This window comes from Venturia canescens, chromosome 11 (assembly GCF_019457755.1).
Source record: "Venturia canescens isolate UGA chromosome 11, ASM1945775v1, whole genome shotgun sequence".
NCBI lineage: Eukaryota > Metazoa > Arthropoda > Insecta > Hymenoptera > Ichneumonidae > Venturia > Venturia canescens.
Window position 1 is genome coordinate 3,773,057 of NC_057431.1, and position 20,163 is coordinate 3,793,219.

Genomic DNA, 20,163 nt, shown 5'->3' on the forward strand with positions numbered 1-20,163 from the left:
TGGATGCAGTTTATCATCCCGCTCCGTATCGGTTGGAGCGTCGAAATAAACAGCGAGCAAGCAAAGACGTCAAGCCGCAGCACACGACACGCGTTTGTCTCGTGAACACGCGAATACGCGCGATTCTTTGACGCGTCATTTCATAATTTTTTTTTCATTATTCTTCCATAATTTTTATTTTTCTCCATGATCGGACACGATGCGATAAAAGAAAAAATAAAAAAAATCCGTTGGTCGGGATCAACGAACGCGAATATTGAAAAATGAGTTACCCGAGTTGACGCGCCTCGTCGCAATAATTCGGCCCATAATTAATACCGATACAACACGTCCATTTCACGCGATAATTGACGTCGCGAGGTACGTTTATTGCGTCGTCGATATAATATATATACTTATTGGATCCGAAATGCCATGGCGCGTTGGCGCGTTTGCCGAAAGTCAATACAAGTCTTTGCTTCGCTTGCTTTCGTCAAACAAAAATATCATGAAAAATATTGTACTTGGAACGACTATTGCGGTTCAACGAAAGACATGTGTTTATCCGATGAATGACGCGAAAATACGAGGGACGGCGACTGCTCCGTAGGTTCGCGGTGCGATAACGAGATCGTCGACAAAGAGAGAGAGAGAGAGAGAGAGGGGGGGGGGGGGGGGGAATGGAAAAAGTAAGATCAAAGATCGAATATGATGTCAGAGTTCAAAATCTCGTTCGATCGCGCGGGACTTTTCTCCCTCTCTCTCTCTCTCTCACGCATAACTCTCACCGGTCCGCGAGCGCGTACGCATCGTTGGATGAGATACAAAGAAAAATTAAAGTTTTCCCGCCTGCGATCTCGCTCGCACGAATCGGATTTCACTTTTATATATAATTGCATGCATGCATGCACGGCCTTGATGCGCATACACCTCACCACCTTTTTACGCGAGTCGATCGCGTTCGTATAGCCGCATCAACGTTTGCGGTTACGAATTCCGATAAGTGCTAATAAAAATAAAAATAAAAATAATAACGCTGCGGGAAAAAGGTACATTTGTTTTGTTAATGCGATAGTTACGTATGCTTGTTCCATTTTTGCGATCCCTAATATTTATCCACCAAAGCCAAATCGCTCCGACGACTCCGACGACGACGACAACGACGACTATGATCGAAAGATCGACAATAAATCATACGATGCTTTTTTTTTTTCATCGCATTTGCGCACGCAATGGAAGTGAGGTAATGCGCGCGCTCGCGCGGATATTATTATTTATTATTCGTACGAAGCATCGATAAAACGAACGTTAAAAAATCGCTGCTCGAACGAATGCGTTGATCGCAGCGTTACGAATGATGATATTTAAGTTATTGTGTCCTCCGCGACTCGTCTATTTCTTTTTTCCTTTGCCTTTTTTCTTTTGCTTCTCGCTCGCTTCTTCGAGCTTTTGTTGCTCCAGTTCGGCCGATTTTTGCTTCTTACGACGGGTAGGTGTTTTCGCGAACCAACCTGCGAATCGAATATATCAATCCATCATATATATATATATATATATATCGCGCGTATGAAAGAGGAGGATAAGGGCGCGCGTATTGAAACGAACCAAGGAAAGCGTCCTCTTCCTCCCGGTAGATGGGATCGCGGCTGCTCAACGCATTCACCAATTCGACGTGCGTCAATGGTTGCACCCGAAGCTGTACCATTCTCTTCGTTGTCATGATCTGTGCCGATTTGAAAATAATAAAAAACGACGAAGCGTATATATAAAGAAGTAACGATTACGATAGAAGAGGGTGTGCTGCCGCCGCGCCGTATAATAGTACCTCGTTTATCGACTCGATGATGGTTCCAACGGTGAAACCATCGGATATTTTCGTCATTGCCGAAGTATCGAATTGTCGGTTGATACCGGCGTACTGGGTCATCAAAGAGATATTAAATATCATTATTAACGAATGAGGAGAGAGAAGAAAAAAAATGAAATATATCTACTTTGTAGAGGAGATCCTTCCAAATGAGGGAAACAGTCCCGTAATCCGGTCTGGGTATATAGAGAACTTTGTCATACGTCTGAAAGAAAAGTTTTTGATCGGCCTCCCAGGGTGAACTCGAAGTACCGACGAATATAACACGATCCTCGCTCGTTATGCTCTTAATCAGTTTCGGCAAATCTTTCTTCAGCCTCTTTGGATCGGTTTTGTCCGTTTTCGGGACTTTTTTGACGAACGGCTTTTCAGCCCCGTCCATAAATATAACCGACGGCTGAAGCAATCTCGAAAGCTTCGATATCAAATGAAGGAGCATTATCAGGCCCGATTTACCAGGATATTTACCAGCTATATTGGCCGGTGTAACGTCGAAGAGAGTCGCCCCCAATTCGGTACAGATGGCGCGTACCAACATTTTTTTACCGCTTCCGTGGGGTCCCGCGATCAATACGGATCTCACCAGAGGCGTAAGTTGCCTGATGGTTTCGTTGCCGAGGGGTATAACGCAATATTCTCCGACGGCTTGACGAATCTCACCGATCGCGGGCATAGGATCTTTGCCAGTTTGCCAAACCTCGAAATTTCCGAATGACTTTTCACCAATGTAATCGCTCAATCGCACTTCCGGACATAATTTTATTATTCCATTGGTAACGAGCTCTTCGAACAACGACTCGGTCGTTCTGTCCGGTGTCAGATCCTTTTCTTTTTTCCTCTTATTTTTTTTCCCACTCCGGCGAACGCGTTTTTGTGATTTTTTTCCTCGTTTACCCCGAAAACCTCGATCTCGATCGAGGGCGGCTCTTAAAGCTTCGAGGTCACCTCGAATACCGTCATCAATCCCGACTCTCAACTCCTCCTCGATTTCACGACTCTTTTCGTTCTCTATTATCTCCTCGTAAGGCAATTGCCTCGGATTTACCGATTCATCCTTGTCACGCCAAATATCGGTGTACTCCTCGTTCGCTCTTATTATTTCACCGACGAAATTCGACGCCTGAATTTTCATTCCCGGATCGGACTCGTCCTGCGATTCTCCCCCCCCCGATTCCGGACTCTCCTTTTTCTTTGATTTTGACCTGCTTTTCGATTTTTTCGACTCCTTCGACGACGATCCTCCCGTCGTCGTCGATTTGCTCATACTGCTCTCCGTACCCTGTTATGTATCCAGCCAATTTTACACCGCATTTTACTATTATTATTATTATTATTATTATTATATATATAGAATAAAAAGAAAGGGAACCAACCTGCCGACTGAGAATTATTCTCGAACCACCGCTTTCGGCCGATGGAAGTTCCGGTATTTTTCCGGTATGCTGAAAATACGAATTTATCCAGTTTCTTATTTCGGCTCGGATATTTTCTTCCATTATCGCTGCTCTCTCCGCCCGAATGAATTCTCTCCTCTCGAGCTTCATTCGTTCGTACAATTCTTCAAATTCCCGCTGCTTTTCACGCCTCTTATTCCTTATTCGCTCGTCCTTTCGGCTCGTTTCCGTAATCGTTCGACTCGGTTGAACCATGCCTCGTAAACACAATACAAGACCCCATTTATTTTTTTAAATATATCGCGTACTACACGTACTACCTACCTCCTATATATCTAACACGTACCTATCAGCAACATTTCCTCTATCCGTCTTTTCCTTATGCGATACCGCGTCACGTAGCCCCGCCAAACTTTTTGAATTTTCAACGTTGCCTCGGCCTCTTTCGCGGCTGCTACCTCGGCCGCCGCCGCCGCCGCCGCCGCCGCCGCCGCCGTCGCGTTATCTGCTCCGCCGCCCCTCTCGGCCGCACTTTTCAAAGTCGAACGTTCTTTCGTTTCCCGTATTTCCTTCATGAATTGAAATCTCGCGCGTCCTTGTCGCGCCCGCTCGTGACTCTGTATCAGTCTAATAGCTTCCGTTTCCGTTATTCTCTTGGGCTCGATCGTTTCTTCGAGAGCTCCCACCTTTCTCAACGTAATCTCAATGAATTTCCTCCTCGAGCTTATTTCCTCTTCCCTCTCGCCTCTGAAGTAATGCGGTATTACGAGCTCCGTATCCTGCGGCGTTAACCCGTACTTCAACAATATATCGTCGTAGTAACTGTGCTCGCTGAGATCAATCTCGACCAGTTCGTGCTTCAATTCTATTACACGACCGATCGTCGAGTCTAACATTTTTTTAATCAATATTCTTTTTTGCGGTTGTACCATTTGATCGTAACAACTTTCCAACTTGTTTGCTATTCCTATATATCTGACGTATAATTCGGCTATACTCCGGTGCATTCTTTTTCTATCTCTTTGAGGTGGTGAATTCTGAAGATTCGAGTCTACCGCGACAACTTCCTCGAGACAACGTTGCGCCTCTCTCCATATACCCTCGTAAGTCAAATTTGACATTTTCTTATTAATAACTTTCGCAACGAGGACTACTCACAATTTTCATCAAAATAATATATTAATAACGGATTTTATCCCGGATAACCAAAGTACCGATTGTGCGCGTTCACCCGATAACTAAACTAAACTCTCCGACCGGCTCCCCTCCTCCTCCTCCTCCTCCTCCACCTTCTTCGCCGCTGACTGCCGCCGCCCGCCACCACCGGCACCGTACTATGGAATAAACAAAACTACGACGCAACAACCATCCATCCATCATCTCCTCCCACCAACCCCGTTATTGTTGCTTAGCGACAACGAGCAGGTTCCATCATCGAACCGTCGTTGTTGCGCTGCTCCTTATTGGACTCATCCAAATATATATAATTATCCTCCGCCGCTGCACTGCACACACGCGGCCAACCCGAGGCACCATTATACTTATATTTTGTTTCTTCATCGTTTACGTTTACGAAATTCACGAAAAAACTGACATCTAACAAACTTTATTTATTATTGGTAAAACCCCTTGTTATCTCGCGACAAACGTTTTTGTCGTTAGTTACGACCATATAAAATCGTTTATCGCGCGACAAAAGCGCCGCGACGATGAGCCCACGAATCAAAAATTCGAAATTATAGTCGGCCTAGTTCACGGAGGTGAAAACCTTCGGGTAACGGTATCGTCAAAAAACAACAGCACTAATAAATTTTGTATACGTACACACACGCCCGCTCTCTCAAGCCCGCTACTGCCCGCTACTGTCGTCGGTGATTGGAGAAAAAAAAAATTTTACCTGCAACCTGGAAGGAAGAAGAAGAACGCGAAACACGACGCGACGACTGTCGACTGTGACTGCTATTCCACGCGCGACAAGTATTTATCGACCATCAAGTACTTCTTGTAAATAAAAAATCGTGCTTTTTGTGGACAATACCAATACATATGTACATACGCATATACTTGGAACGTAGTAGGAAATTTGGTAATGATAAGGAAAGAACGTCGGTAATATGGCATCAGCCCTGGAACAGTTTGTAAACAATGTTCAGACTCTTTCGACGCAAGGTAAGTCATTGTACTACTACTACTACTACTACTACTACTACTCATATGATTTTATTCCAGTCATCAAGTTGTTCCTTTCGTCATTCGCAATTCCCAATTTTACTTGAAACCTTCCTAACGATCCTTCCCTGCTGCGCTCGGCCATATTCCTCACTCGCACATAACCTTGCTATTTCCATGATTTTGATAAAAAGCTGTAATTTGACTTTGGTGCCGTTACGAATCTCGGCGAGTCAGGTGATTTTAGTGATCTGCGCGATGTCATAATAAAATCCAGTCAAGTTCTCGTCAAAAATGGTCTACACCTCGACAACGTTCTGGAAACCCTCGATCTGCAACAACACTCGTTGGGAATTCTCGCTGTCCTCGTTGCCAAACTCTCTCTGCCGAACGTCAGCGCGGCCAATAATGCCGAATCTTACAAAACGCTATTCAATCAAGTTCAAGAGTTCATCGTCGGATGCAACGGCGAACAGGCGCGCTTCGCACCTGACACATGTAAATATCGATGCTGCTTAAGCAGCGAGCGACAATGAGAATCTTTCGAGATACCTCTTGTTGAATAACTTTTTGTTTTTGCTCTCTGTTCTCCGATGAAGAATCCAATGCCGACAAATCGATTCGCATTCCAATGACATTGAATTTTGAATTTCCCTTCATCCCCCTAAGCCGCGCGTTCACCTTCTTCTTGTCTATGAGCGACTAACTATTGCAGATGCAGAATTGTGCCACCTGTTGACGCAATCGCTGGTGGAACTGCGAACGCCCCTGAGAGGAATTGAGCTGTTGCGCAGAGCGATAAGAAAGATTCAACTGTTTGACAGTCAATTGACGTCGATACACGCCGATCTCTGTCAATTGTGCCTACTGTCGAAATGTTTCAAACCAGCCTTAGAGTTTCTGGACACGGACGTCACCGGCATAAGCCAAGAAGGCGGACAATTCGATTCCAAACACTTTTTGCTCTATTACTATTACGGCGGCATGATTTATACCGCGTTAAAGAATTATGATCGGGCGTTTTACTTTTTCGAAGTTTGTATGACTATTCCGGCAATGGCCCTCAGTCACATCATGCTCGAAGCTTACAAAAAATATATCCTCGTGTCGCTCATACTTCACGGAAAAATTTTCAATACCCCTAATTATTCGAGATCCGTCGTCATAAGATTCGTCAAACCTCTTAGCCAAGCCTACCAGGAACTTGCCTCCGCTTACGCTACCAATACTTGCGATCAAGTCCAAAACGTTATCGTTAAATATCAAGAACTCTTTGCGCGTGATCATAATCTTGGTCTTGTCAAACAAGTCCTCGCCTACTTGTACAAAAAAAATATACAGAGGCTGACCAAAACATTTCTCACTCTGAGTCTCACAGACGTCGCCAGCAGAGTCCAACTGTCCGGACCGACAGACGCAGAAAAATATATTTTGAATATGGTGAGTATTCGCGAACGCGGGAGCGCTTATCCCCCCCTCCCGCCGTATGAGAATTCACCATGAATAAGACGTCTTTTTTTTTGTCCATTCTCTCCCAGATTGAAGATGGCGAAATATACGCAACGATCAATCAGAAGGATGGAATGGTCATATTTCACGATGACCCTGAAAAATACAATTCCCCGCGGATGTTGGCCAAGCTGGAGAAGGAGATGGCGGCTTGCGCAGAGTTGGACAAGAGAGTCGTCGAAATGGAGGAAGAAGTGATGGTCACGCCGCGTTACGTTCACAAAGCATGCGGACAGAATGATCAGGAGGATCAGCAAACCTCCGGTCCGCCTCCGACGAACGTTACCAATCCTCAAGGTCAACCTAAACACAGCGCCTACTCCATGTAATGCCAACAAACGACTGGTACCCTCCCCCTCCCCCTTACCCGTTAACCTTATTGATGAGATGTAACGAGAGAAAAAAAAATGAAAATACAACCAAATAAAATCGATTAAATCTCGCTACTGAATTGTATGAAGAAATCAATAGAAAAACAGAGAAAAGTAAAATTCAATTTTCTTTTCAACCATGAGATTTTTATTTAACGACATTATTTCTTAAACTCATGAAATTCATTCTTCGATGGCGAGCGCTACAGGCGCGCTTCGACTTCCTTCAAAATTTGGCAAAAAATTTCTTCGGCATTTATCGTACCGTCTATAAAAACAATACTCCGTCGTAACTGTTCATTCTCCAAAATTTCTCCTCGTGATTTAATGTATTCCGGCCAAACAATTTTCTCAAAGTAATTTGGCACATCCGGTGGGTCGTAAGTTCGTTTTTTTCTTCTCTTACAACATTCCGCCTCGTTCAAATCTAAAAAAAAACGCAAATCGCACAACGCGGCTATTTCTTCGGAATTGAAGATCAGAAAACCTTCCAGTATCAAAATTCCACGTTCTTCTTTTATCCCATCTTGGTTTATAATTTTGCCACTAAGAATTTCTCGCGTTTCTCGTAACATTCTCGGTATGTCCAAACTCGTGAGCAATTCCCAGTTCAAATGATTCAATTCCGGTACTCTCGTATGTCGAGGATCATTCGACGGCAAAAAGTACTCGTCCTGTTTCAAGAGTTTCGAATTTTTCAACGTTTTCGACAATCTCTCAGCCAGTGTCGTTTTGCCACTGCAGGTCGCTCCTGCGATTCCAATCACCAACCAATCTTTGCTCATTTTATTGCAGAATTAAGTTGGTACGGGATTTTGCGACAATAATTTACAGTTTTATCAAATGTTTCGTGCGGACAAATCCCGATCGTTGCGTAAGCCTTAACAAGTGTAAACTACTTTGGAACAATGCAATTATTCGAGCTTTGTTTTTCTCAATAAAATTTGAATTTTTCGTGACGTGGTAACAATCATGGAAGAATCATTTTTTGAATGAAATTCATTTATTCCGAATGATCGGCGACTGAATCTATATACTTATCTCGTCTTCGTTGTCAACGTTTTTCAGCACTTATCCCCTGAGTTTTCCATGTACTGTCTATTATTATTATTAGAATTATTATCTCCATCGAAATCGATGTGCAGTATCATATTAGCGTCGAATCCGCGTACAATTAATGGAATTGATATTAATTCTGAAAGTTTGGTTTGGCGAGATGATAAAGAGTAAAAAGAACGAGACCGCCGACAATACAAAGCCCCGAAATGGCAGGTATTAAAAGAGCAATTCGATGAGATGGAAAAAGGGAATGTAAACGATTGTCATCGACAAATGGCAACCCGATGACCCAAATTGTATAATAAAAGAATACGCAGGTTGTTAAAATCAAAACGACTTTTCCTCTCTCTCTATCTGTGCCCAACATTATTCACTAATTTTCGGCGCATCCGTTCAATTACAGTTCGTGATATTCTTCCTCAAATTTCTTGAAATCTTCTTCCGTAAATGCTGTGCTTTCCTCAGTTTCCGATTTGTTTTGTGCAGCGGATTCATAAGATTTTTTTGCCGCTCGCCTCATCAGCTTTTCCGACGTTTCTTGATTTATTTTCTGACCGCTTAAAAGCAAAAGTCGCTCTATGTTTTTCTCCGTCGAATCAACGTTTAAGCTCCGTCGTCCCTCAACTTCTCGAAAGCTCGGTCCACCGGTCCGATGCAATTTGACAGTTTCTATGGAAGAACAAATGCGCCATTGATTGTTTATTACTTTTTCTATGTTAACCGAAAGTTCGCATCGTTATGTTTATCGGCATGAGTAAAGAAGCCTAGTGCCGTTTGAAAAAATGAAAAAAACAAATGTTATAGGCCAATAATAAAATTAGTCACAATATACGGGATTGTTATAGGGGGGGGGGGGGGGGGGGGAAGAATCGTCGCTCCACGAGTAACATTACCTTTCTTATTGTTTTTCAGAACAATTCGATGATTGACAGGAATTAAGTCAAGGGCACCCTCCGATCTCTTCCTCCTTCGTTTTTTTGTATCTGTTCAAAGTCGTACGTTGCAACATCACTAGAAACATTATTAGGATTTTTCACGACATAACCTTAATTTGCAAAAGCACGAATGTTTCTAACCTTTTGTCAAATCATTCTCGTAACCGAATAATTCGAGGCTCGTACGTACGAGAGATTTTGACATATTTTGTTGGTTTAAAAAACACTCCGAATGTTGAAATTTCTCAAGACGTTGAGAGAGAAATTTTATAATCTTTGAAAATAAGTATTTTTTTTCAATTGTTTCGGCGTTGATCAGGGGGGGCCAGGGGGTGTGTGTCACACAATGCTTATTCGCTCCGTGCGCGTACACATACTACTTTGAAAATGAGCGTGTGTTGTGTATACGTATTCCCCCCCAAAAATGCTGGAGTCCCCTTAAATGGTGGCGCTGGCAGTATGCATGAATACACACTAATTACTATTAGTGCAGTAGTATTAGATTTTTTGCTCCGCCCACGTGCACAGAGCGAATAGAGTTTATTTGGCACCTCCCGAAACGATTGTGATTGGTCGAAAGTTTCGGGAACTCGGTTTCCATTACCAATCACATAAAATATTAATAAAATATCCGTAACAAGTGATCTTGTTATTTTTCAATTACTCGACGAAATAACACTGGATTCATTGAAAAGTGTGAAGACAGCGAAACAAAAGCAGTAGTACTACGTCCAGTTCTTACGAGCGGCTTAAAGACAAACTTCCCGTACAGCACCGAAATCGTAAAGACGTATTTAAGACGTCTATACGATGTCGTCTTCACGTCTAAAAGACGTCTTAAATACGTCTTTACGATTTCGATTTGATTTCGATGCTGTACGGGTTTCTGCCACCCAATCCGTCGCTTGGCGGCGTGACGTTCGCACTGTGACTATGTACATCTGAATTCGTTGCCCATATACCTGATTTTTCGAGTGTCATCAGTCATCATCAGCACCCGGGTGGTCGTCGTCGTCCACCCTCTCGCGGTTTATTATTTGTTTATAGTTTATAATACTGTAATAATATTGGAAAAGTAATTTTCGTTCATATGGTTGATCAGTGTTGACTTGTTGGTATCATTATACATAAACGATCCGTAAGCGAGAAAATCGAATCTCCGATAAATTTTTCTTTTCGTTAACTTTTTTTTTTTTTTTTTTTTTTTTTATATAAACGTTTGTAAATTTTTCGAGTAAATCAACAACATTCACTGCAACGGTGTTTTTTCTAAAATTATTTCTGATTTCGAAATACTTTTCAGTAAACATAACCTCAAACGTTGGTTTTGATTTTTTGTCGTTTCAATACCATATAATCTCGTAATAATAATAATTGCGTACGAGAATGCAATGAAAATATAATGGAGAAAAACTAATTTATACGAGAAACAAGAAGGAGAGTTTGCAAAGTGTTTTCAGCATTTTTCCTTTTTTTTCTGCTCTCATTGAATATATTTTTTGAAATTCATATTTTTGATTTCCGTGTCTAAGAATCAGAAAGAAACGAACATCAAAAGTTATTACCGTAACGGGTTTATAAACGCTGTTCGTTTTTTTTGGTAACAAAAGATTTTTGAAGGATGAGCCAGCAAAAACGGAACCCGAATGACATGGAAATTGATGAAGGAAACGTCGATCCGCCCATGGACGTGGGTCCTGGTACGTCGGAAAAGCAAAATGCTGCGTCGACCGGTTCAAACGGCGCGTTCAGGGTAATGGCAACTTCGGGAACGGTCGGTTCTGTTTCCATAAGTCTTCATCCCCTCGTTATAATGAACGTGAGCGAACACTGGACAAGACTGAGAGCTCAAGAGGGAAGCGATCAATTGGGTATGAATTTGTTGTTTATGCGTTACCAATCATTTTTCAAACTTGAAATCCTTCTATACGTCAATTAGTTTTTCCATTTTTAAGATGCTCTCACGAGCGTCGCTCTAATCGAATATGGTCAAAATTCATTGGTTTTTGCTCTTCCCGTTCGAGTCGATCCAGACAAATATGTTTTTTTTTTCTTTCTTTCCAGTTTATGGCGCCTTGATTGGCAAACAAAAAGGCCGAAATATCGAGATTATGAATTCCTTTGAGCTCTTGTTCGCTCGTATCGGGGACGATGTAATAATAGACAGAGATTATTACAGCACGAAGGAACAACAGTTTAAACAAGTTTTCAGCGAAATGGACTTTTTGGGGTGGTATACCACAGGCGATACTCCCAATGAGCGGGATATCAGAGTTCATAAACAACTCTGCGAAATCAACGAGTGTCCCGTGCTTTTGAAATTGGATCCCAGACCAAAAAATACAGACGTAAGCGTGTATTCAGAATTCCTAAAATATTCGCAGATCGAGCAGTTTAATGAGATTCGAATACAATTTTATCTTCGTTGTATGCAGTAATAGCTTGTTTTGTATTTTGTTTTCTATTAGCAATTATCGGTTTCCATGTACGAATCGGTGATTGATTTGGTTTCGGGCGAAGCTACGATGCTCTTTGTACCATTGACTTATACTCTGGCGACCGAAGAGGCTGAGAGAATTGGCGTTGATCACGTTGCTCGAATGTGCAGCAACGATCAAGCCGAAAGTTCACTGGGTAATAATTTTTACCGATAAAATAGAATTACGTTGATTCAGTTGGATTGGGCAGTGTTGACTCAATCGTATGATCTGAATAACATCACCTCCGACATTCCGACACTCGGCGATACGCGTCTATTAATCTCTCTTGGACGCTCTTACCTCAATTTTTGGATTACATTCCAATATCTAATAGTTTCCAGTTTGAGTAAAAAATTAAATGCAAGTTTATACATGCATTAGAAAATATGATTTATTGGTTATACCTGAGCGGACTACTACACAGTGATTTAAGTTTAATTAGATATGCAAATGATAATTGATGTAATCGAGGAAAAGCGAAAATCGAAAATGAGAGAGAGATTCATTTGCAATTTTAGTTGAAAGAACAAACAATGTACATAGAGAAATCATTTATGTTTCAGTGGCTGAGCATCTCGTTGCTCAACACAGTGCCATTAAAATGTTGCACTCGAGGGTAAAACTCGTGCTGCAATACGTTCAGGCTGTTCAAAGTGGCGAGCTTAAAGGAAATCATGAAGTGCTCCGAGCGGCCTGTTCATTGGGTCATCGGTTACCCGTTCTCGACACCCCGAACTTTCGCGCTGATTTTTATAATGTTTGTATTTACACTTGTATACCGTTTCATTTTTAAAAACGAACATCGAAATTGTTATTTAAAAAATTTGATGGTTTTTTTTTTCTTTTCACAGCAATGCAACGATTTCGGTCTCATGACGTATTTGGGAATCATAACGAAAGGTTGTAACGACATAAACCAATTTGTAAACAAATTCAACATTTTGTACGACAAACAGTGCATGGGACGACGCCTTCGAAGTTTCTTCTTTTAAGTAGATTTATATGATTTTTTTTTATTCTTGGCACCATGCGCTGTCCGTTCCTCCTCCGTTCTCTGGTTTTCCTCGTTATTCATCACCCGGGCTGTACACGGAGATAAAAAAGTCTAGGCCTATGAAAATAATAATAATAATAATAATAATAATAATAACTTAATTCGTTAAGCAATTTTGAATTATATCGTTCGTAACAGTGAAATCATCAAAGATCGAGCGAGTTTTTCTCTCCCTAATTGAGTAAGAAATGATCCTCTCCCTATAGGCTTCAATACGTTAAAAATTTATTGACATTTTCTATTATTTACAATTTTTCGGACTACACGCTTTTTTTTCTATTCGAGTGATGAAATAATTTTATTCTCTCAATTCGTTCTTAACCACGCGCTTCTTCATTATTTTTTTTTTTTTCAGTGTCTATCAACGGGTTTGCTTGCGCGAACATGTTCTCATTTTTTTTATTATTCTGGAAGACCGTTTCTTTTGTTATTACGCGCTTCACTTTTCATTGAGGCTCGCCTCAAAAAAACAGCAGCCTTTTCACGCGTATTCCCGTCAGTGATTTTTTTTTTTTTTTTTTTTTCATTTTATTTTGTTTTTTCAATCCAATATTATTCACTCTCGCGCCACAGTTTACAGAAAATTTGACTATTTTTTTTTTTTTTTTATACTGTATCTTATTGCAAATACAATATTTCATCACCCTCGTACAAACGACGTCATTTATAAAATATTTTATTGCCTATTACGTCACAAATTGAAAACGACTTTTGATCCTTTGGTAATTATGATGACGCAAATGAAAATGAATTGTATGACTCGGATCCAAATGTTTCTATCGTGTATTAATTGAAGAATTAATTCTCCGTTATCTATTCTGAATGAAAATTATAAAAGAATTGAATGATTTAAAAAGTTATTTTTACGTGAAAGGACAATGAGAAACTCCTTCGAACCTGTGGAAAAAAAATGCCCTTATTACATGTTATTTTACCTATCTTCGAAGCACATTGATTCATTTTTTCGGTATTTCTAATGTGATATGCTTGATTTTTTTCAATTTACGATTGTATAATGTTACGTTTTGTTTGTTTGTTTCCTTTTGAAAATAGAAAAAAATGGTCGTCGTTCGAATGGATTCAGAGTGTTGTTGATAATTGATCGATGGGGGAAGTATAGTTATTTGTCGTTCGGATCAACGAGCGGGCGACGGCGGTGGCGGCTGTCTTCGATCATCGTGGCGAAAACGTCCACGAGAACCGACAGCATCGCGTCTGGCTAAGGACTCGGCTTGTCTATACCGATTAATTCCTCGAAAAGGCTTTTCCGATCCTTGACCCTTTCCTCGATCGTGCGAACCGCGAATCTCAATGTTACCGCTGTCAGATCGCCAACCGACCATCTACGATCTGTCAACACCCGACTCACCGTGTCCAACTATATAATGAAAGAACAAAAAACCCAAAGGTACCGGTCCAACTTTTTTTTTTTTTTTTTTTTTTTTTTCCAGTTCAACGAATTTTAATACTAATGTGAAATTTTTGTGAATATTTGGAATATTTAAAAATTAGTAACTCAATAATACTTAAAATACGAGGATCGATCGGAACGCAGTTGAGAATGATGGAAAATGAATGGAGCATGCATTATTAATTCTCGATGAAATGGCCAATGAAATTTACCTTGGACAAGTCGACGTTACCGAAAGTATGGTAAATGAGTCGTGGTACGCCAGCCAAAGAAGCGGCAAGCCATTGAATGACCAATTTCAATTGAGGATCCCCTTTTAATCGCGAACCGCATCCCCAATTTCCGGTGACGACGGGCATCGGGCCACCTCCTCCTTGAGGACTACTCTCTCCCGGTAACTAAATCCGAAATGAAGAAACAAATGGAAACTATACAGTTTTCACGCCCGAATATCCAATAGTAAATCAAACTTATCGAGATAACGTTCGGTGTGAAGAAGAAAGCAAAAAAAAAAAAAAAAAAAATTAATTGGTCAATGGGACACGAGCACGGAGATACGGATTTTATTGAGGCACAAGGCACGATGCAACACTGAAAATTGTAAAATATAGAACGAGAGACGGAAGAATTTGAATTAGTGTACACCGATGACGAATGTCAAGAGGAAAAAAAAATCAATCAATCCGCGTTTTAATTCGTTAGCGAACGACGATGCGTTTGTGCGCGTGTGTGAGTCTTTTCTTTCATCATCATCGTCATGAGCACCTCGTATGGCCGATCGTTGACGCATTCGGCCGTATTGTTTTTCGATTTTTCCAAATCCAATCGAGAAATTTTCAAGATACAAGATGCTGCTGGGGTTGGTAAATAAAAAATAGCCTCTTCGTCCGGCAGAGTCTGGAGAACTTGGGACGTAAAAGTCACGGTCCGGAGCTTAACACGCCCTATATTTTTCTCCTTTCTCGTCGCCGCTGCCGCCGCCTTCGTCGTCATCGAATACCTGTGCGCAACGTTTTTTTGCTCGTTTCATCCCATCTCACCCAGCCCAGTTTTTTCAATCATGCAATATCATCTTTCTGAATTCTTCATTTTTGGATGTGTTTGGATGAAATTGGAGAGGAATAAAAATGTTTGGTCCGGTAACAACAGCAGATCGCGGTAAGTTTGAACATAAATAGTCGGAAAGATATTCACGCCGAGGTTTGAATTTTTGGCGGGGGGGGCGGCAATGGCCTTACCAGTTATAATTAAATCGTGATAGGTGCTCGTTGTTGTCTCTCGTTCGAAGGGGGAGGAGGCTATCGTGTCCGTCGGTGGCGGGGACACGTAGACACCAATAATACTTTGACGCTTACCGATTGTTGGCGCTTGTTTCGCTGCCTCGCCAATTCCAAGCTCAAACTTCGAACGGCCAGGGCTAGCTTGTGCTTCCGGTGAAGCAGATCGTTGGGTCCGGTTGTGATGGGTAAAGGTTCTCCCTCTTGTACCGGAACCCCGGCGAACGATTCGCTCAGAGCTCGTCTCAAAAGAGATCCGGCGAACTGTACAACGGCTCTATCACGCGCATCCATTTCCCGGTTCTCCTCCGAAGCTAGAGGATCTTGGAGCCATTTTGAAAGTTGCTCGTACACCTCTTCCAGTTCGGAACAAAAATCTGGGTTCGCGCAGTATGAAAAAAATAATGAGGAAGGGGAGGCGACGCGGATCGCTAGCCATTTATTTCCCTCAAAGCAGGGGATTCTCACCTGAACTGTATTCGGTGCTGAAACTGTATTTACTGCTCGCATTCGTATCTCTCCTTTGGATTCCGGCTACCGCTTCCGGGCGCGTTCCATTTTCTCCGAGTTTGCCTCTGCTGAGCCATTTGCTTTCGGTTTCCGGTGGTTCATCCATGAAAAAATCTTTCTCAACGGTCTCGTCTCTCAATACGAAACCTCGAGAACCCCCTCTCTTCACTCTAAATAGACAAATTCGCAAACTATATCCCCGCGAGAGTTTATCACCTTTCAACAATAAAACAAAATTCAAATATAAACACTCGCTTTATATCCTCATCTCCGACGTGACTTCCGGTTACGCTTATTCCAACGGCGTAGCTACTTTCCCCGGAAGAATTTACGGAGGAACGCGATCCTGTTGCGGTGCTCTCGCGATGCAAAGCTTCTTTGAGTCGTTGAGCAAAAGTACCTCGTCTTTCGGGTGTGTCCAATTGTCTACCATACCTTATCGTTAATTTTTCTTCCTCTTCGTCTGCTGCTTACAACAACGCGGGCATCATATACTTGTATTATAAAAAATTTGGGACCGAAAAACTTGTAATATATTTATTTTAGCTTAGCATACCTGTTGTTGCCGGTTGTCGTTGCTGGTGTTCCTCCTTCTCCTCCTCCTCCTCCTCCTCCATCGTTTCTTTGGCGCTATGAAAACTCTCGGTACTCTGGCTGTTACAGCTGCTGTATACCGACATTTGTCCAAGTGATTTTCTCGTTACCGGCAAAATTTCTCCGCTCGAGCCCAATACTATAAACCTACTCCGTCGACTCGCGTTACTCGTCGCGTTTCTCCCTCCTCCCCCCGCCGCCCCCATTCCCATTTTTGATGGACTCCGCGATCTTATCGAACAACGTCCGTTAGGCCGTCTCCTTCGTATTTCATTCGGGGGAGAATCGCTCTCCGATCCTTCCTCTTTCAACGTTTCTACACGAAATTTGACAAAATTTTTCATTTCAATTTTAAACGATCGAATAAGAAATCTAAATATATACACCACCTCGATCGGCACCATTTTCTTTCACCACCGTTTCGGCTTTCTCTTCGGTTTCTATTTCCGGTGAGGTACTTCCGAAGCTTTCCCCGATAGGGGACAATCTTCGTGTGCCCGGTCCACCATCGTGATCCGAGTCGATAGGACTCGAGGGCGGTCGCCTTTGACGAAAGCCCAAAAGCGATTTGTTCATTTCGCGTAACACGTTGTCCTCTTCGAATTGCGTTAACGGCACTTTTGAATAATCCTCAGGATCCATGTAGCATACCGTCATCTTTTTTTTTTTTTTCATCATCATCATCATCGTCGTCGTCGTCGTCGTTGTCGTCGTCGTCGTCGTCGTCGTCGTCGTCGTCGTTCCCAAAGATTTACAAAATTTCAATCGTATCGCATCGACGGAATATCAATCAATATTCCGCACGCGTATTCGAAAATTTTTTTAGTTGTAAAAATACTCACTGGAATTGGCTCTGATATGCTTTCATAAATAGCTTTGTGCTTCGGATCGTTTATTCTCGAAACGCGTCGAGCTCCCTCTACTATTAATACTTCGTTGTCCTCCAAAGCCTCGACCGACAATATCGCGGCAAGTATTTCCGGATGAGTCGCTATCTGCGACATCGAACAAATGCGAAGCGTTTAGGGAGAAGCAGAAAAGGATAAAAAGTGACGATTCGCGAGACATTACCTTTTTCAATATACTTACTTACATGTACGGTTTCTTGTGTAAGCTTGTCCTCGAGAACACCGCCACCAAATCGTGAACTAGAGAAACACACGTGCAAATATTTTGCCTCCGAATCGATTCCGTCGATTCGACCACCATGACGAATCGTCAACGGACACAACGGTGTATCGCTCTCCAGCCAATCCTCGATCGTTAGCCATTCTTTCGAGGTCATTACCTTTCGGATTAACCAAAATTCATTATTATTATCATCATCATCATTTTTTCATATACGCGCACAGGTTTAAAAAATTCATGAAAATTTAAATATTCAACGATGATTTTTACCTGTCGCGAAACAATCATACGTCCCTCGAGGGCAGATTCGGTTTCGAGATAATCGAAGTAGTGCAAAATACTGCGTAATTTAGCCTTTTGACTATTTCTGAAAAGATTAAACACAAAACCGAGTAGTTGGATTTGCGAATTTTCACTCGCAAAGCCCCGATTAATATTTCACGCATATTCGCATGGCTCGTTGTTTCGCATATTTTAAATAAAAAATGAACGCTCGTGTATGCAGGTGTCTTATTACTCACAGATGTAGGTACTTGAAGAAATGTGTAAAATTAAAATCTCCTAGGGTAGGATGCGTTTTCATAGTCCGTTTTGGATAAGTAGAAAAAAAGGCGTTTGCCAGTAACGACGATGCGAATCCGTAGCTATACTCGACGCAGTCGCCTATTAAATATCATCGAAATACCTATTATATACCTATTAAAATCCTAACGAATGAAATAACAATAAAAATACAACAGCGATACCTTGTTGCTGCAAACTAAAGTATAATCCTTGGGGTGGTTTCGTTGCTCTCAACGCTTTAGCTCTATCCGCTATTCGGGGTATTGTTTTCGTAAATAATTTCTCCCTCTCGGCTTCGTTCAAATCTTCATCCACAAATTTTCCAAGCCCGACGAATACTTCTGGATCCTGATTGTCTTCCTCCGGATCGAGGCTTATGCTGAAAAACGTCACCACACATATTTTATCATTTTTTTCCGTTATACCTAAACTATATATTGCTACAAGTACGTTTGTGTAAGTCCCATCCGAAAAATTTAATTTGCTGCACGGATATAGAAAGCGCGTGTCTAAATCTAAATAGTACTTAAACTTTCATATTATATACCTGTGCAGCAGTCTACACAAAAATATACATATATATATATATATAGTATTCGTATAGAAACCGTGTGCATATGGACAGGAGTATAGGTGAAATAACAGCGTGTGAGATCAGCCTCTCGATATAGTTATCGTTTAGCGGTCACAATCGCGCCTCGCGGACACGCCTCGGACCATTTGAAATTTCATCTCCGCGTTTACCTATTTTTTCCAATGCTCCTTCCAATGCTCGGCTTTCCGAATACCGAAACTCGTTGGTCACGCATACATCCACGGATTTTTCTTTAATATATTTATGCCCATATTTTTTATTATTATTCTTCGTTTTAAAGTGCGACAAATTTATTCGAAACATTATTTACGAAACACGATATTTCGTAATTTCGTACAACACTCACTTGCACATGTCGTGAAGCCTTTGCATGACATCGAGAAGGTCGCTCGAGGTTCTCGAAGAACCGGCCCGATCCAGCTGTTTGACTATTGCCGACCACCAGGGCAAATCGCACGGTAACATTACCAGAGCCATCGCTCAACACTCCCGATATTTCTTCGCAGCTCGTCGAACCCTGCTGGCTCAATTTTTATCGCTATCACTCTTCGAGCATCAACTTTTATTATCAATTATTCATTCTTCAAATCTGCCCTCTACTTCCCTCCCATTATTTGCCGTGCGTCTGCGTGTTTTTTTTTTTTTTTTCTTTCTTTTGTTTCTACACTCATATCAAACGGGTAGCACATTACTTCATTCGTTTGTGAAATAAAAATTCGTCGTTGTCGTCGTCGAAATTATCACGTAATAAACTAAAATGATTTTTTTCAATGAAAACGTATTATAAAAATAAACATCGAATCGATAAGGTTGGGCGGGGGCTAAGAAGAAATATGCGACGACGACGCGGCATTAATGATTTGCCGGCACACGTCGACATTTACAATTATCGTCTTCGTCACGCGAGACGATTACCCGGAAGAAGAGCACACGCTTTTCCGGACAGTCCCGCGCCGGCAGAAGCAGAAAAACCCAAAACTCCTCTTACGTAAAGGCGCGACCCGGCGTATACTACGCGCGTATGTTTCTTCGTCATTCGATCGCGTTCAAATCCGCCGACGCGGCGGCAGCCAATTGGCAAATTAATTTTTCAACTGGATCGAAATACACCGTTTTTTAGAATTTCGCGTATCAATTTGGCGAATCGATGAAAACGGTTTTTTTCAGTGCGAGTCCTCGGTCCGATCGAGGAACGGTATATAGCCAGGTATCGTATGTTTTACATGCAGATGTATATCTATATATCCGAATCTAATCCGAGTTGAAA

General features: G+C 41.7%; 6 protein-coding genes and 1 long non-coding RNA gene across 16 annotated transcripts in view; 3 read left to right on the top strand and 4 right to left on the bottom strand.

Moving 5' to 3' along the window:
- Positions 1-1,218: 1,218 nt before the first annotated feature.
- On the bottom strand, positions 1,219-4,514 carry LOC122418083 (dynein regulatory complex protein 11). Of its 2 annotated transcripts, XM_043432108.1 has the most exons (7): positions 4,170-4,514; positions 3,587-4,019; positions 3,220-3,497; positions 1,974-3,125; positions 1,805-1,897; positions 1,585-1,702; positions 1,219-1,490 (listed from the first exon to the last, which is right to left on the bottom strand). In XM_043432108.1, the coding sequence occupies exons 1-7, from the start codon at positions 4,359-4,361 to the stop codon at positions 1,372-1,374; spliced, it is 2,385 nt and encodes a 794-aa protein (XP_043288043.1). In that variant the 5' UTR covers positions 4,362-4,514; the 3' UTR covers positions 1,219-1,371. The 2 variants fall into 2 exon arrangements, with proteins under 2 accessions (XP_043288043.1, XP_043288042.1); XM_043432107.1 differs by having other exon boundaries at positions 3,587-4,514.
- CSN6 (COP9 signalosome subunit 6) lies at positions 4,216-12,968 on the top strand. 5 transcript variants are annotated; one of them, XM_043432113.1, is made up of 7 exons: positions 10,142-10,326; positions 10,359-10,421; positions 10,894-11,154; positions 11,348-11,631; positions 11,752-11,917; positions 12,327-12,520; positions 12,615-12,968. In XM_043432113.1, exons 3-7 carry the CDS (start codon positions 10,905-10,907, stop codon positions 12,753-12,755), a joined length of 1,035 nt encoding a protein of 344 aa, XP_043288048.1. In that variant the 5' UTR covers positions 10,142-10,326; positions 10,359-10,421; positions 10,894-10,904; the 3' UTR covers positions 12,756-12,968. The 5 variants fall into 5 exon arrangements, with proteins under 5 accessions (XP_043288050.1, XP_043288048.1, XP_043288046.1 ...); XM_043432115.1 differs by lacking the exons at positions 10,142-10,326; positions 10,359-10,421 and adding an exon at positions 4,216-4,343; XM_043432111.1 differs by having other exon boundaries at positions 10,142-10,421.
- Positions 4,892-7,426, top strand: CSN3 (COP9 signalosome subunit 3). Its single transcript, XM_043432110.1, has 4 exons — positions 4,892-5,409; positions 5,647-5,907; positions 6,125-6,849; positions 6,948-7,426. Exons 1-4 carry the CDS (start codon positions 5,355-5,357, stop codon positions 7,245-7,247), a joined length of 1,341 nt encoding a protein of 446 aa, XP_043288045.1. The 5' UTR covers positions 4,892-5,354; the 3' UTR covers positions 7,248-7,426.
- On the bottom strand, positions 7,415-8,482 carry LOC122418088 (nicotinamide riboside kinase 1). The gene has a single exon (XM_043432120.1). The coding sequence runs from the start codon at positions 8,072-8,074 to the stop codon at positions 7,493-7,495; it is 582 nt and encodes a 193-aa protein (XP_043288055.1). The 5' UTR covers positions 8,075-8,482; the 3' UTR covers positions 7,415-7,492.
- Positions 8,667-10,037, bottom strand: LOC122418089 (active regulator of SIRT1-like). The gene is made up of 3 exons (XM_043432121.1): positions 9,425-10,037; positions 9,242-9,331; positions 8,667-9,017 (listed from the first exon to the last, which is right to left on the bottom strand). The coding sequence occupies exons 1-3, from the start codon at positions 9,486-9,488 to the stop codon at positions 8,746-8,748; spliced, it is 426 nt and encodes a 141-aa protein (XP_043288056.1). The 5' UTR covers positions 9,489-10,037; the 3' UTR covers positions 8,667-8,745.
- A 163-nt stretch (positions 12,969-13,131) lies between the features above and the next one.
- LOC122418082 (uncharacterized) overlaps positions 13,132-20,163 on the bottom strand; it is a 30,631-nt gene continuing 23,599 nt past the window's right edge. For 2 of the 5 annotated variants that reach the window (XM_043432105.1, XM_043432102.1), the window contains exons 2-14: positions 19,243-19,416; positions 18,484-18,680; positions 18,259-18,400; positions 18,008-18,104; positions 17,703-17,897; positions 17,452-17,604; positions 16,999-17,266; positions 16,572-16,925; positions 16,271-16,481; positions 15,974-16,185; positions 15,584-15,882; positions 14,441-14,626; positions 13,132-14,195 (exon numbers count right to left, since the gene is read on the bottom strand). In XM_043432105.1, coding sequence (XP_043288040.1) covers positions 14,037-14,195; positions 14,441-14,626; positions 15,584-15,882; positions 15,974-16,185; positions 16,271-16,481; positions 16,572-16,925; positions 16,999-17,266; positions 17,452-17,604; positions 17,703-17,897; positions 18,008-18,104; positions 18,259-18,400; positions 18,484-18,680; positions 19,243-19,373 — 2,604 coding nt within the window. In that variant the 5' untranslated portion in view covers positions 19,374-19,416 and the 3' untranslated portion in view covers positions 13,132-14,036. Of the gene's footprint in view, positions 14,196-14,440; positions 14,627-15,583; positions 15,883-15,973; positions 16,186-16,270; positions 16,482-16,571; positions 16,926-16,998; positions 17,267-17,451; positions 17,605-17,702; positions 17,898-18,007; positions 18,105-18,258; positions 18,401-18,483; positions 18,681-19,242; positions 19,421-20,163 lie in introns of all 5 variants that reach the window. The other 3 variants (XM_043432106.1, XM_043432104.1, XM_043432103.1) reach the window with 3 other exon arrangements.
- Positions 14,102-14,906, top strand: LOC122418090 (uncharacterized). Its single transcript, XR_006262430.1, has 2 exons — positions 14,102-14,225; positions 14,330-14,906. It is a non-coding gene; the product is annotated as an uncharacterized lncRNA (long non-coding RNA).

Excerpts from the sequence above, each read along its gene's own strand:
- CSN3 (XM_043432110.1), top strand. The coding sequence starts at position 5,355 with ATGGCATCAGCCCTGGAACAGTTTGTAAACAATGTTCAGACTCTTTCG. Across the intron at positions 5,410-5,646 it reads TCAGACTCTTTCGACGCAAG|GTGATTTTAGTGATCTGCGC; the intron begins GTAAGTCATTGT and ends TCGGCGAGTCAG. Across the intron at positions 6,850-6,947 it reads AAAAATATATTTTGAATATG|ATTGAAGATGGCGAAATATA; the intron begins GTGAGTATTCGC and ends ATTCTCTCCCAG.
- LOC122418083 (XM_043432107.1), bottom strand. The coding sequence starts at position 4,361 with ATGTCAAATTTGACTTACGAGGGTATATGGAGAGAGGCGCAACGTTGT. Across the intron at positions 3,126-3,219 it reads GAATAATTCTCAGTCGGCAG|GGTACGGAGAGCAGTATGAG; the intron begins GTTGGTTCCCTT and ends GATACATAACAG. Across the intron at positions 1,703-1,804 it reads TCATCGAGTCGATAAACGAG|ATCATGACAACGAAGAGAAT; the intron begins GTACTATTATAC and ends AAATCGGCACAG.
- CSN6 (XM_043432115.1), top strand. The coding sequence starts at position 10,905 with ATGAGCCAGCAAAAACGGAACCCGAATGACATGGAAATTGATGAAGGA. Across the intron at positions 11,632-11,751 it reads CCAGACCAAAAAATACAGAC|CAATTATCGGTTTCCATGTA; the intron begins GTAAGCGTGTAT and ends GTTTTCTATTAG. Across the intron at positions 12,521-12,614 it reads TTCGCGCTGATTTTTATAAT|CAATGCAACGATTTCGGTCT; the intron begins GTTTGTATTTAC and ends TTCTTTTCACAG.
- LOC122418089 (XM_043432121.1), bottom strand. The coding sequence starts at position 9,488 with ATGTCAAAATCTCTCGTACGTACGAGCCTCGAATTATTCGGTTACGAG. Across the intron at positions 9,332-9,424 it reads CGAGAATGATTTGACAAAAG|ATACAAAAAAACGAAGGAGG; the intron begins GTTAGAAACATT and ends GACTTTGAACAG. Across the intron at positions 9,018-9,241 it reads TCTGAAAAACAATAAGAAAG|AAACTGTCAAATTGCATCGG; the intron begins GTAATGTTACTC and ends GTTCTTCCATAG.
- LOC122418088 (XM_043432120.1), bottom strand. The coding sequence starts at position 8,074 with ATGAGCAAAGATTGGTTGGTGATTGGAATCGCAGGAGCGACCTGCAGT.